Source organism: Pan paniscus, chromosome 10 (genome assembly GCF_029289425.2).
Source record: "Pan paniscus chromosome 10, NHGRI_mPanPan1-v2.0_pri, whole genome shotgun sequence".
Lineage (NCBI taxonomy): Eukaryota > Metazoa > Chordata > Mammalia > Primates > Hominidae > Pan > Pan paniscus.
In genome coordinates, this window is record NC_073259.2 from 24115408 (window position 1) to 24131145 (window position 15738).

General features: G+C 36.0%; 1 protein-coding gene across 5 annotated transcripts in view; it reads right to left on the bottom strand.

The window, feature by feature from the left end:
* The window catches only part of PLCZ1 (phospholipase C zeta 1), an 89980-nt gene that overhangs the window by 29814 nt on the left and 44428 nt on the right, over positions 1-15738 (bottom strand). For 3 of the 5 annotated variants that reach the window (XR_008620383.1, XR_008620384.1, XM_055095442.1), the window contains 3 exons: positions 12180-12309; positions 8219-8368; positions 7341-7413 (listed from right to left, as the gene is read on the bottom strand). Coding sequence is in view for 3 of the 5 variants with exons in the window: in XM_055095442.1 (XP_054951417.1) it covers positions 7341-7413; positions 8219-8368; positions 12180-12309 (353 nt within the window). In the remaining 2 variants the exon portion in view is untranslated. Of the gene's footprint in view, positions 1-7268; positions 7414-8218; positions 8369-12179; positions 12310-15738 lie in introns of those variants that run through there. The other 2 variants (XM_057299392.1, XM_057299393.1) reach the window with 1 other exon arrangement.

Below are 15738 nucleotides of genomic sequence, written 5' to 3' on the forward strand. Positions count from 1 at the left end.
AATGTTAACTATTAAAATGACAGGCACATTAGAAACTCAAACATCACAATTATATATCCAGGTAACAAACCTGAACATATACCTTCTGAATCTATAAAAAAAAAAAACTTTTTGAAAGAAAGGAAAAAAAATTATACCATCAACACGAGTCAATAGACCTGTGTCTTTCTCATTCTTCCTGCTTTGCATGGGTATCCTTAGACATTGCCATCTTGGGACTGTGAGGCAAGAGACAGCTAGAAAATGGACCCAAAACTGAATACATGGAACTGAAAAAACAAGAGAAAGAAACCAGGTCCTAATCATGTTGTTTGACCTTTAGGTCAAGCCTCTTTTGAGGCCAGATTTACCTGTTCTCTTTAGCAATATGAGCTAATAAATGTCTATATTTGCTTAAGCCACCAAGCCAGGTTCAGTGTACTTTGTAACTGAAAGAATCTAATATAATCCATGTCCCATAGTCAGCTTTTTTGCAGATGTCCCTTTAGCAAACTGAGCATCAGTCTCAGTATATTTACCCCTTGCTTCTTCAGTGAAAATGCCTGCATTTGCCTTGCTAGTATCCCATTGAGTACTCTCAACCACCTGAGGACTCTGTTCTCTCCTGTTATCACTTACATACATGGTAGTTATGTTCATTTTATAGTTAGGTGTCTAAGAAGGGAGTGTATTTCTTACTGTCTGACTCTGATGTAGACTACAAAGAATAATCAGTCTAGCAAGATTAAAGTAGAACAATAAGCAGGACTATAGTATAAGCATTACTATAAATGTAATGAATTATTACTAACTTGCCTGCCCACTTAACTATTCCTGATGTCTTACCTTTCTTTCTTCAGCAAAGTCCTAAAAGGTAATAGGTGTTAGAAAAACTAGAAGGTCAGAAGGGAAAGATTATGCTAGGAAGAGGTCTGAAATGGAAACACACATATAAGATTGATTACAGCCATGTAAAATAATAATAACAGGAAGATCTATGCATTCCTCATTTTTTAAAACTTCAGATTCCCAGAGATTGTAAAAGCAAAACTGTTTTTCTTATTCCCCAGAACATCTGGTTCAAAACACTTTGTTGCTTACTGAACAGATATTTGTCATAAATCACCATGAACAATATAAAGATGAATGAGAGTGATTCTTTCCCAAAAGGAAAATAAAAGGTACCAGGGAAGAAAGCTCTGTCTCTCCAGAAAGTTTGATGTAGAAAAGGGGAGTCTGTATCAGGGCTTTGGCTGAACACAAGATACTGTCATATTCCAACAGCAGATCCTGGTCAGGCTGCTTGCCACACTATGATGCACAAATATGTGAGCACTTTAAATCCAGAGAGCAAAATCTAAACCAGCATATGAATTGAGGAAAGATGGTGAGCAAGACAGTTTCTAGAAAGCTAAGCCAGGCACAAAACATAGGCTGAATCAGCACCGTGCAATCAAACCGGTAATGAATAGAGGCAAGGCTAGTTGTTTTCAGTCCTGACCACTGATTAGAACAGTGGTTCTCAAATTTGAGCATGCATCTGAATCACATAGAGGGCTGGTTAGAAGGCAGACTGCTTGGCCAGACCTTCTGAGTTTCCAGTTCAGGAGGTCTAGGGTGAAGCCTGTGAATTTTCATCTCTTAAAATGTCCCCTGTGCTGTTTTCACTGGCTGAGGACCTAATGCAGTGCTTTAAGAGCACTGTTTTAGAATAACCTAAAGAATTTTTAAAAATCACAAAGCTGAAGCAGAATGCCACACCAATTTCATCAGAATCTCTTAAAAAGGAGAAAAGACATCAGTATTTTTTAAATGTTCTATATGATTCCAGTGTTCAGATAAGGTTAAGAACAACTGGTCTACATTTAAAACAAAAATAATTATTTGTGTTTTCTAAACATGTACATAGATCTAAAAAATATAAGCACAAATCTATCCTTCCATTTTGGTTTTAAAATTGTACTTTAATAATTTGTCATAAAACACCTGATATTTATGTGTGAGCATGTGTATCCATATGCATGTGTGCTTGTGTATGTGGTGTGTTTGTGTGTGTGGGTGCACATAAATGTATTTCAATCAAGAGAGTATGTCAATTAGCATAAAGAATATGAGAAATATAACTCTCATTGGTTAAATGAATGACATTGTGGATATGTGGATTTGCTATAAATATTATGCAAACAACTCTATACAAGTTTCTAGCAAGCCCAGCTGTCCACAGAGTCTAGAACAGTGCTTTACACCTCCTATTCATTCAATTCTGTGTCCCCACTTAGGAAGGCTTCTATCACCTGATCCAATTAGAGGTCTGGCTAATACTGCTGTTAGAACACATATTGTCACATCTGAGCCAAATAAACCTTTCATGCATCATTTACACAAGTTACCGGTCAGCGTGCTCAAAAGAAAGCCAGAATTATGCTATTTTTCTTTTCAGGATTTGAATTTTTTCAATTTTTTTGAGATATAGTTGAAGTTAATAAAGCTTCACGTTTGAAGTATACAATTTGACTCGTTTTGACATAAGCATACCCCTATTCAACCATCATGATAATTGAGATAAACATTTCCATCAATGCCAAAAATTTCTTGTGGCTCCTTTTAATCCATCCCTCTTTCCATCCCTAACGCCATTCACTGATTTTCTTTCTGTTACTACAGAAATTTAATTTGCATTTTTTGTTCTTTTGAATAAATGGAACCACACAGTACATAACTACCTTTTGCCTACATTCTTTCATTCATTTTAATCATTTTGATTCATTGTTATTAATGCATGTATGAATAGTCTATTTCTTTATTACATTAAATAGTATTGGATATAACATCATTTGTTGTCTATTCACCTGTTCATGAACATTTGGGCTGTTTCCAGTTTGGGGTTATTATAAAAAATCCTTCTATAGACAATCAATGGAAAGCCTTTGTGTGGACATGTGTTTTCATTTCCCTTGAGTAAATATCTAGGACCAAAAAGCTTGAGTTATATGGTAGGGATGTGCTTGACTTTGTAAGAAATGGTCAAACTGTTTTCACAGTGATTGTCCCACTTTACATTCCCACTAGCAGTGATTGAGTTCAGTTCTCCACATCCACCCCAACATTTGGTGTGGTCATTTGTGTTTTATTTTAGTAATACTAATGATAACTCATTATAGTGTTAAGTTGCCTTTCTCTGATAATGAATGGCATTGAGCCTCTTTTCATGTGCTTATTAATCATTCACATATTTCCTTTTGGCAAGTGCCTGTTCAAATATTTTGCCCATTTTTCTTACTGGGTTGTCATTATTAAGGTGTAAGTATTCTTCATATAGTCTGGATATAAGTCCTTTGATACATATATAGCTTACTGTATCATTTTCATTATGATGTATTCAAAAGGCAGAAGTTCTTTTTAAAAAAATTTTGATGAAATCAACTTTATCATTTATTTTATGCCTCATGCATTTAATGTTTCAAGAAACCTTTGCTTATCCCAAGACTACAAAGATATTCTATCTGCTTTCTTCTAGAAGTTTCATAACTTTAGCTTTTTCATTTAGGTTTATGACCCATTTTGAGTTAATTTTTGTGTATTGTGCATTAAGTGACAACATTCATTTTTTCCAGATGGCCCTAGATTAATAACCCTGGTTCTGTCATTTACTGTAAACCATAGGCAATGTTTATAATGCCTGTAAACACTGCCTCAATGTTTCTGAGCCTGCGTCATTAACAATACAATGTAAGATTGCTGAAAGGATTAAGATTAATTTTTATTAATATTAGGCACACATTAGGCCCTGGCTAACGTTGCAGATATTGTGATTAATACATTAGAAAAAAGACTGCCCTGTGAGAGGAATGGAAAAGATGACTGAAAGTGTGAAAGTTAAATTGTGTACACATGGAAAGTAGAAAAAGGGCACTTATCCCTGAAAACAGGTACATTATAAAGGCATTTAACACCAGCTCCCAGGTGTGCTGAGCTGTTGTGTAAGCGTAGAAGATACATAAAAGAAAATCTATCTCTTCATCAGTTCAAATCCACTTCAATTCAACCCTTCAGTGTTTGGAATGAGGGTTTCCAGTGGCTGGTAGAAGTAGCTTAACTATGAATCCTATAGAATGCTCAAATTTTATGGCCTAAGAATTTAGAATGCATCATAAGAACCCTTTGTTGGTACACATATTTCCAGTGTGTTATTACTTGGAAAGTAATGTAATTAAACAGATGTTTTTGCGGTACTGAGAAGAAAGGGATATTAAGAACTCTTGAAAAATGAAATCCAGTCCATATAGTCCCCCAGTAAAATGTCCATTGTTCAATCCCATAAGCATTTCACTCAAAAGGGATTCCATTCTCTCTGCACTAACCAACAGCACAAGCTTCTTCCTAGTGTGACTCCCAAATCTCCTGAGATTTGCACAAAGATTTTGACTAGAACTCCTAGAGGCTCTGTATAAGGGACATGTTTTACATCCCTCAAGACACTCCCTTATATCCAACATTTAAAATGGAGACCTTCTTTTTACAGCTACAGGGAAGCTTCCTCACACCTCTTTCAGAGACAGGGCAACTTTACTCTTTAGCAACCAGCCTGTCATTTACCTCCAGTGACCATCATTTCCCAGACAAAAGTCCAGATAAGTCTGGGTAGAGAGACTGTACTCATCTTCTATTTGAGACCCTAACCAACCACAACCAGAAAAAGAATAAACCCTCAAAATTAACAACATAATTAAACCTTTCTGTAACACATATAAGTACAAGATAATGGAAGAAGTCAGAATTTGTCCACCTAAAGACAACCAGGAACACACAGTTGCATCTATTGCTCACTACAAAAGGAGACACAACATGGGAAGCCATAGGGCATCTCAGTAAGAGGGTATTAGAAAGGACTCACTATTGGATTTGGGCTTGGATTAAATGATTTGGGGGAGATTTCAAAAAAGTAGAGTTCTTCTCTGTATTTGGATGCCGTCAAGAACAGGGGTCAATTCTATGATTGGAGTAAATCTTATCTATAAGATGAGAGGAGTAAATCAAGGCTAAAGCGATACTTGGTAATAAATTAATAGTCATTTAGGTCAGCCAGGATAGGGGAGTGTGTAGCATTGTTGCGTTTGGACGATATTCATGTTTTTGCCGTGCATTCAGTCATGATTCCGGAATGTTCTTGTCTTTGTCGTGTTCCGTCATGGTACAGAGTGGGTGTGTCCGGGTTGATGCTCTGTGAAACTGTTTATGTTCAACAAGGAAACACCACAGTTTAGCTGTGAGCTCCACGGCAGCTCCTAGCAACACTAAAGTCTGGCTGATAGTACAAAGTTGGTTCCTGACTGTCATTATCAGTTGTAAGGAAGCATAAGTCAGGGAATATAACCTAATCTAGCAGAACACGGATGGCTTCCCTGAGGAACTGACTTTTAAACTAAGACTTTAAAGTTTAAAAAATCTTCTGTTGCCACAGTCTCAAGGGTTCATTTAGCCTTTTCCGATGTTTTCTTACATTTACCAACACAATTTTTTCTTGTAAATGAATTGTACCTAAAAAGCATTAATCAAATCTGTCTTCTCACAACATTCCCAACCTATTCTAAATGTGAGAACATTCCCTGACTCTGCAGTTTTACATGAATAAAATCTGTTAATAGTTCTTGTGAGAAAATTCTAATCAAAATTCTAGTTCAATACATAGGGACATTAAATGATAAATAATGCAAATTTTAAAATGGAACCAAAAATGTTTCAAGACATCATAAGATTCTTGAACAAGAAATAAAATAATTTAATATTTCTTGCAAAGTCCGTATTCCTAATATAGAGTGGAATATTTCAAAATGAACAATTTGGTCTTCAAAATTAGTGAGATAAGTTTGGTACCTAAAGAAAAGGAGAGAAAATAAAATATATCCTTTTTCTCTCTCATTTCAAAGCTTGATGGTATAAATGAGAAGTTTATTCCACTGCAGAATTAATGAACTCTCTTGTAAAACTCGCTTGATTAAAGCCTTTAAATTTCATGGAATTCCAGATCTTCAAAAGGCCTTAGGAGATTAGGGAAGGGTAAAGCCTTGGGTCAATGGGCTGAAACTCCCTCCTGCTGTCATGCTGAACAGTAGATGATTTAAATAAGATCCATTCATTATCTGGCAAAACAGAGGCATCTTTCTAAGAATTGGCTGTGCATCCCTACTGGGAAGGGTGTGCACTGATCTTAAATCCAACAGCCCTTGAGGTGGAAACTGGAAGATTGTGCACTTAGTAACCACATCCATTTCTTACTACCTATGGCTTGGGAATTTGAATTCTCAGTGATATGTTTATTTTAAACATTTAGTACTGAGAGTAAACCATGATAATAGTAAAACATGCTAGTTGGGTTATATTTTCTGGTCATAAAGATATCACATGTTAGTACACATCCCAAACATTTTGTTATTTTAGTTATTAGTTAGGATTCCATTGCAAAAGTCCCTATTAAAAGTCCCTGACTTTGTCAAACTTTGTGCTGGGTGCTTTCACATCACTACTATGCAACAATGTGGTAGAATTAGTATTAATATCAGTGGTTCCATATTCTTCTACATGACATTTAATAAAGCAAAGTTTTGCTGTTGGTAAGAAGTCCAGCAGGTGAGATAGCACAGGAACTTCATCTTTGACCAAGAAACCATCTTGAAAGTATATTTAGTATAGATTCAGAAACATTGCAAATTAATTTAAGATCCAAGCATGTAAGTCCACACAGTAGATCTCTTTTATAGATACGGAGTCTGAATACAGTTTGCAGGCAAATCAATTTTATACACACTCGTAAAAATGGCTGTCTAATTACAGGGTACCAACTCCAGTGCACAGCATCTAAGAACTAGCTTAAGAATGCAGGGGCTAATTACTCTCCAGGATATGAAAAGGCTCAGAGGGCCTGGCAATCTAATTCCTTCCCACAAAAATACGCAGTAGTGGGTGTCTAGAAGTTAAAACACTCTTAGATTTCACATTTCTTTTATACTGCTAAATATTTGCCAATGTATATTTTATAATTAGATGTATTTCAAAAGCTTATAAATTCTAGTAATTAAAAATGATACAAGCCAGTTGAAAACAACTCAGCAGCAGAAGGGCAGGAGAAATCAGCAAACAAGAACGCCATGCTGGGTTAGGACCCTCTGAAGTTTCTATTTTCTTTTCTTCCACTGATTTATTTTTGTATATTTTTAAGTGAATGGGCTCAATATTTCTAGTTTTATGAGTAATTATTTTTCTTTATGTTTAAAAAAGAAAACATAAAGACATTCATTTTGGCTGTTTTATTGCGATGCATAGCTAATGATATGTCATTTATCATTAGCTGTTATCTGACGTACCAAACATAAACAAACAGTGAAGCAGGCTCAAGGCTCTCACCCATTCTGGAAAACAGAGGAATACGACGATAACCTGCAAAAGGAATTATATCTAATTAGACCAATAACCAATTAATCAGTGGTGTCTCCAATAGCCTTGCTGAGAAACAAGAGCTCTTTACTAAGCCTACATTAAAAACCATGACTATAGAGTTATATTCCCATCTGGTATATTAATCTTCCACAAAAATTAAATATTTGCATTTTCTATTCTGACTTCCTAACTGCCCAAAACTGAATACACAGCTCATACTTCTCCTTCCGCAAAGCGCTGCATGATCCAAAATTAGCCACCACCCTTCTGCTTCAGGAAGACCTGTTTCCTAGGCACATCTCAGATGCTGTCAGAAAAGTAAGCATATTGAGACAAGGTAATTGGGAGCACAGTGTAAATCACCCTGGAAAGGTGACTCTGCAACATAAAGGTAGTCAGCCCTGAAAAGGGGTCAGAAAAGGATAGTCTCAGGCTCCCAATCTCTTCTCCTCAGGCAGGAAGAATGAGTCACTGCTTCTCCCTTCTGGTTGCCACCCATCATCATTTCTTTATGGTAGTCATGACTACTCTTTACTGAAACAGAAGAGCTACGATGCATGTAAAGAAATGCTTATACATGCCAAGTTTGTCTAATTAGCCTTCCTGTCAGTCCCACACCCCCACCCCACCTTCCACATGAGAACACATTTTTATAATTCCATAGAGAAAAAATATGTGTCAATACATAAAATTTCCTTTACATCCTAATTTATGATAGAGCTATTTGGTATGTCAAAATGTGTCTTTGATATACACACGTTATATTTAAATGCTGGTACAATCATCTAACTTTTAGGGACATTACCTTTGTTCATGCATAGAAGTGGCAAAGTATATTGCCCAAGAAATTCATTTCCTGCTATTAAACCTTGACTTTCAACAACAAAACGTATCAATGCCAATTCTGGGACATGAATAATAAATGTGAATGTTTCATTCCATCTTGGACTAAAAGCTGAAATATAAAAAAAGAAGATACAAAGAATAATAGATACCATATCTAGGAAAAAATAGATTACATTTGTTCTCCAAACTTTTTCTTTTCAACCCTTTAACAATAATAATATCTTCTGTTTAGAGCACATAGGTTTTTAATATACTCAGTGTGAGAGGAATAATAACCACACAATAATGAGTGTTTACTATTGCTGGGCAATGTTCTAAGAATGGATCAACTCAATTAATTCTGATAACCACCCCATCAGGGTGGGATGGGAAAACTGAGCCACAAAGATGTTACATAATTTCCTAAGGTTTCACATATGTGGTCATTAAGTGGCAGATCAGGAATTCAAAAACGGGGAGTCTGACTTCAGAGCAAAAGCTTTTAATCATTATGCAATATGACTGATGTACTTAGGCAATTCTTTAGCAAATAAATTGAGAAATGAAGAAAATTAAGTAACATCATCATTTTTCTATACTAAGTCCTTGATATGGTTAAGCTTTGTGCCCCCACCCAAATCTCATCTTGAATTGTAATCCCCAGGTGTTTAGGAAGACACCTGGTGGAAAGTGACTGGATTATAGGGGGCTGTTCTCATGATAGTGAGTGAGTACTCATGAGATCTGATGGTTTTATAAGGCAGTTTTCCCCACTCTTACTAGCAATCTCCTGCTGCCACATGAAAAGGTCCAAATTTGTTTCTCCTTCACCTTCCACCATGATTGTAAGTTTCCTGAGGCCTCCCCAGCCATGGGGAACTGTGAGTCAATTAAACCTCTTTCCTTTGTAAGTTATCCAGTCTCAGGTAGTATCTTTAGAGCAATATGAAAATGGACTAATACAGTCAGTCTTATTATGGGAAGAGTTCCATACTTAGTTGTTAGACTGAAAGCTAGATAACAAACTAAAGCCAACTCTTGATCCTTCTTTAGACTAAGTGCTCCTTTCAAAGTCCAAAGTTGATGAATTTCAATCTCTAAGAAAATAAATCCTCCCAAGCAACCAATTTCTGCCAAGCAAGAAATCCACATTGTGTCACAGTATGACCCAAATCATCCAAAAAGTAAAGCGTAATTTAACAGAATCAAGAAATTCCCATCCAGATTAAATATAAATTCTGCTTAATAAAGACTCAAAGGTTTGGAGAAGAATCATGTGTATTATTTTTCATTTACAAAGGCAATGCTACACTTGCTATGTCAATAGTTTTTGTTCTTTGACTTACATTTCCAGAAGCATTGATGAGTTTCTAATTATACTATATCTATGTTTTCTATGGTGCACCTGTGGTCACAAGAGCACATTTACCACATAGCAATCTAGGGTGCAGTCTATGCCCACAGAAATAGTAAACTAATTGGTTCATGCTGGAATAATGACCATATTACCTTGACCTAAGAAGAGAAATAATTTCATGGGGTACAGAGGCAGGTTTAGAGTCAATTCTTTATAGATACTGCAAAACATCTGCAGAAATGTTTATACTGATTTCTTCTTCCTCCAATCCTACTTCATTACACATATGCCTCTGCCTCCCTTCCATCCTCCTCCTGTATCTCTCTCTGTCACACACACACACGCACACACACACACACACACACACACAATAATATGGATTAATTATAAGAGAAAGCCCTCACTTTCAGTTGTCAACATAAAAAAAAGTAAACCAGGATACCAAATTTGATAGTGATGAAAATAGTTATCCTAGACATGACCAAAACTGAAGAATTACTTCCACATTTTATCCAAATGTTATCCTTTTCCTCCCAGACTCTCATGTCTAGCTAAATCATCTTAAAATTCTTCTTGTCCAGCCATCTGGACGTTGACTTCTGCGCAGTGTTTCTCACTTACATCCCCCATTCCTTTCCTACTGCCACAACCTCCTTTATACCACGACTTTTATATCCTCTAACCACTGAAATTTTATCCTGACTCTACTTTATATTTCTCATTTCCCTCTCGTATACTTCTTCTCAAATCTGCAGAAAAAAACCTAACACTCAACTCTGTTAAAGTTATAGCCCTATTTAAAAGTCTGAATTTTATCCATTTTCTAGAAAAAAGAAAGTTCCTGACACCTTAGCATGGCTTTTGAGATTTTCCATGACCCTCCCTAAATAATTTTCTCATTTTATCTCTCACTAATCTTTCTTAAGCACCCTATATTCCACCCATCTTGAGTTTCTTGGCTTTTCTCTAGCATGTTTAAATTGTGTTTTCTTCCTATTTTAGGACTTGTGTTCTGTCTCTGGTATGTTTAAATTGTATTTTCTTCATATTTTAAGACTTATATTATGGCTTCTGCCTTAAATGTCCTTGTCCCCAATCTCTAAAAAATTCTACTCATTCTCCAAGAACCACCTCCAAAAGTGCCACCTTGGAGTACAAATCTTTGTACTCTCCTTGAAGCACGTATTACTCTAAATCATAATTATTTTACTTATAGCATCATCTTTCACACTGAACTATAAACTATCTATAGAAGAGTTCATTGGTCCATATATAAGAATTCATTTAATAAACAGATTTTAAGTCTTTTACTACTCAGCACAAGGCTTTTAGCATAGCAGAGGCTCAGTAATGTTTGATGAACCAAATTGAATTTCTGCAAGGATATTCCCATAAAATCCAAGGAGGTAATACAAATTCTAGAATCACAGTATTATAAGGGGTGCATTGAATAAATTAAGTTTCTAAGCATTTTGTGATGAAGATTCAAGTAGAGGATGGAGGGAACAAGAGATAGATTATTATAAGCTTCATGACATCAGCAGTTACTATCTCTGGACACAGCCGTAGCAATGTGCCTTCAACTCTAAAGGGTGTCAAATGAGGCAGGAAGTCATCATCAATATCCCTTCCCATTGATAACATAGGATAAGGCAATAAAATCTTTCCAAATCTTTTTCCATGACTTTCGCTCTAGAAGCCACACTGGAAGTATTCAGGGGAGTGCAAAGGAGGCAGACTATGGACATTGTTAGAAATTATTATCCAAGAAGAAAAAGAAAACTGTGCCTGCTACTCTGTCAGTGCCATTTGATCTGGAGCATATTTCTAGACTCTGGAATGAAGTCCACTTTGCTTTGAGAATATCCCTTGAAGAAGACTCCAGACTCAAGAATCAGTTCCAATGTCTCCTTCAAGGTGATCCTGACCAGGGATCAATCCCAGGAACCCATCCTTTTCTAATTTCCTTAGTCATTTCAACCTCAGAGAAGAAATGGCAATGCCAGTACTATACTGTGTAAGATGTCATAGCATGCCAGAATGATGAAAATCTTACCAAAGTTATTTCCCTTAATTCTTCACTTCCCTTATGGCAAAAATGACTGAATTATCCAAAAATTCTATCAGTAGGCTTCTATGGCATCCTTAGCCTGATTCAGAAGCCATAGACTTTTAATCTAAAATAATTCAAATAATTCATTATAAAAATATATAATATGCTGTGTCAAAAATCACAAATTTTTGATTTAATACAAAGGCTAGAAGCTAAGTAGATTCGAGGCTGTTAAAATGCCTTCTTAATTCAGTGACATGAGAGAAAACATAAAAAAGAGGTAAATTTTTTTTAAGCAATAATTTTGAAGGTCAGATACATTTCTGTATTCATAATCTGAAAATACAGCTAAACAACCTAATCATTATAAAAATGTTTTTGTTGCATATAACATTTTGCTAATTTTGGACATAATGGAAAACCCTTGTCTTATGAATAATAAATATGTACAAAAACTCTATCAACATATAATTTGTAAGCTTTCCAACAAGAAGTCTAATGGAAATTCAATAAGGTATATCAGGAGCTCACCATTTTTTTTAATTACACGAGTCTGCTGCTTCATTTGATCATTTGGAACACCAAAAACTTCTATAATTACTAATGAATCACCTTTGTTAGATGATGAATGAGTAAGAGGCAACTGGATACCACTGATGAGCTGCACAAATATATATGAATATAAGAATTTAGCAAGATATTAAGTTACATCACCATTTATTTCAAAATTAAATTATGTATTACAAAAAGTTGATGGACTCTAAATCAGCTCCCACAAACATTGAAAGTGGAATACAATACAAATTTTAAAATGTAAGTCTTTTATCCTCAGTTATCAGTAGATAAACACCAAGAATATGTACAAAATTATAGTGAAATCCACAATGTCCACAATTTTTGATTTATTAACATATTTTTGTTTTAAAATCATTTGTTATGATCACGTTTCAGGGAATTCAGGTCGAGTTACTCTGATAACATGTACTGTTTTTGAATTCATATATATATATGTTGGAAAAATTTAAAGCAATATAAATATTACTTTTTAAAAAATGTACCATTTAACTTCCTGTGATAGCATTTTCTGAGTTTCACAAAATCAGTTATTTCATATGTATATTAGGGACTGGGTATCAAAAAAATCTTAACAAAGTAATTAATAATAATTGTATTTAAACTTTTATTTGCCAAGCTAATTGTTGAAGCAAAAGTGTGTTATAATTTAAGGAACAAAATGAGCACACAACAAAACTATATTTGAAATGTACTAACTTAGGCTAAGAGATAGAAGATATAAGCCTAAAAATGCAGTTATACAAATTGAGGCATAATTCCAATTTCTGAAGGTTACATAAGGAGAAACAAATATATAATTAAGTTTGATTATAAAGGAATAAAGGAAGGAAAAGAGGGAAGGAAGGAGGGAGAGAAGGAGTAGAAGAGAAAAGAAAGGAAAAGAAAAAACACTAATGTGTGATTTTTCCTAATTCCACAGATTACGGCATTAGCTAGAAGCCAGTATGACTATGCAACTGTTTAGCAATCAGCATGGAATGGGCATCAGCATAATTAGACATCAAAGTAACTAGAAAGAACAATGGCCATAAACATATAGTACACTGGTCCCAATACCACTATAGACCCGCTAAATATCACTTTACAGGTAATAGACCCTTCCCAAAATGGAGTAGGTTCAGCTTGGTGTACCTCATTCCAGAAAGAAAAAAAAATTATCTAATTTTGAAAAACATAATTGAATATGAAAACTGAATGAGAATTTAGGGCAACCTTGTCCAACCTGCGGGCCACATGTGGCCCATGGTGGCTTTGAATGCGGCCCAACGCAAATTCATAAACTTTCTTAAAACATTATGAGATTCTTTTTGCATTTTTTAAAGCTCATCAGCTATTGTTAGTGTTAGTGTATTTTATGTGTGGCCCAAGATAATTCCTCTGCTTCCAACGTGGCCCAGGGAAGCCAAAATATTGGACACCCCTGGTTTAGGGAGCATTGATCAAATAATTTGTAAATAAATTAACAAATTTGTTTGTACAGCAGCCAATGCAGAGGAAGGGATATCAAACAATAAGCCCTCAGTGGTCAACTCTGTTGTTACCCATTGGCCTTACCCATAAGATTTTGGATTTAGAAAGCAGTCCTGTAGCTTTTATAAATTTGAAAATAACTGGCCTAGACCAAAACTCTCAGATTGCAGGTGACGAAGAGTAAAGCAGCAATGTCAAATGCCTTCATCAAGAACTTAAGAAAGCTTATAGTAAAACTTGGCTCTCTGATTCCCAAATCGTGCCTTCTACTATCTGAGCAAGTCGTAAAGCAATCACAAAGCTCCCTAGAGTGATAGAGGCAACAGAGAAAGACCCACATGGCCATGGCAGCAGCTTCCTGGAGAATCATTAACTCTCCATGCCAGTTACACCTCAACAAGAGACTCCTCAGAATACAAACGTGGCACTTGTGAGCATTTGTGCACACTAGCTGCCTTCCACCTTCACTTTCTCAATAAAAGAGCACATATGTTCTCTTTACTATTCATAACAGGAAAAATAATGTATTTGTTCAATGAACCTAGATATATTGGGCATATACTTTGTGTAAGGCACAAATAAGGTGGAACAAAACACATCTGTTTTTTGTTTGTTTGTTTGTTTGTTTCTTTGAGACGAACTTTGGCTCTTGCTACCCAAGCTGGAGTGCAATGGCGTGACCTCGGCTCACTGCAACCTCTGCCTCCTGGATTCAAGCGATTCTTCTGCCTCAGCCTCCCAAGTAGCTGGGATTACAGTTGCATGCCACCATGCCCAGCTAAGTTTTTGTATGTTTAGTAGAAACAGGGTTTCACCATGTTAGCCAGGCTGGTCTTGAACTCTTGACCTCAGGTAATCTGCCCACCTCAGCCTCCCAAAGTGATGGGATTACAGATGTGAGCCTCCATACCCAGCCCACATCTCTTATCCTTAAGGAATCCTCAGACAAATGGAGAAGACAAGTTACAAGTAAATAAACAATTATAAAACCTTGTGATAAATGCCATAATATATGCATGCAGAGGGTGTTACGGAAAACAGCAAAGCTAAGAAAAGAAGCACAGCTAACCTAGCCTAGGAAAATGCTTTCAAAAAGACATGATTCCTAAGTCTTGAAAACTGAGTCAAAATGAAACAGGCAGGTAAGGCTGAAAGAATGCTCTAGTCACAGGAAGAGCCTACACAATTCGTGGAGGTGAGTCATGGTTAGAGAAGGATCCTAGTTCCATATGGTTGTAGAACAGGATGAAAGGCTAGAAGTGGTGAGAGATAGGGCTAGGCAAGTAGGGCAAGGCCTGACTAAGATAGTAGTCAAGAGACACAAATAAATATTACGGATGCATGATAATATTAGCACTGTAGGAAAATCTCTCCGGTCAACTTGTGGAGAATAGATATGGAGGACTGAGACAGGCTACCTGAAACCATCAGGAAGCCAAAGAAATAGACCTGATGACAGGTAGTAAATTCCTGATACAGGAGAGCAGCAAAATAGGTCAGATCAAGAGAATGGAGAAGGAAAATATTTAGGAATAGAATCGGCAGAATTTAAAGTTGGTCTGGATGTGGGATGTGAAGGAGATGTGAAAGATTAGAATGTTCCTAATTTTCTAGTCCGAGCAGAGTGGAAGAATGGGGCAATTTGTTGACATTTAAATAAGAGCAGAAGTAGATTTGATTAGGAAGGGATGTTCAAGTTTTACTATTTTAAGTTTGACAGAATGGTGATTAAGGAGGTAAGGATGCTCAGTGAGCTAAAATATGCCTTTAGATTCCCAAAATCATGTCCAATTAAAGACTTGAGCATTGTTGGTGGTGAAACTATGAATGTTTATGTAACAGAATCCAAGGAGAATAGTTTGAGACAAGGTTTACGGAAAGACTTTAGTTAACATAAATATCTTAAGGGAAGGCAGAGAAAGAGGAAGGCACGAGTAAAAATGACAATCACTTGGAAGGTAGGGGGTAAAAGGAGAGTCCAGTCCCAGAGCACAGAAGAGCAATGTCTGTAGAAATGGAAGGGCTCTTCAAAGTGGCTGATTTG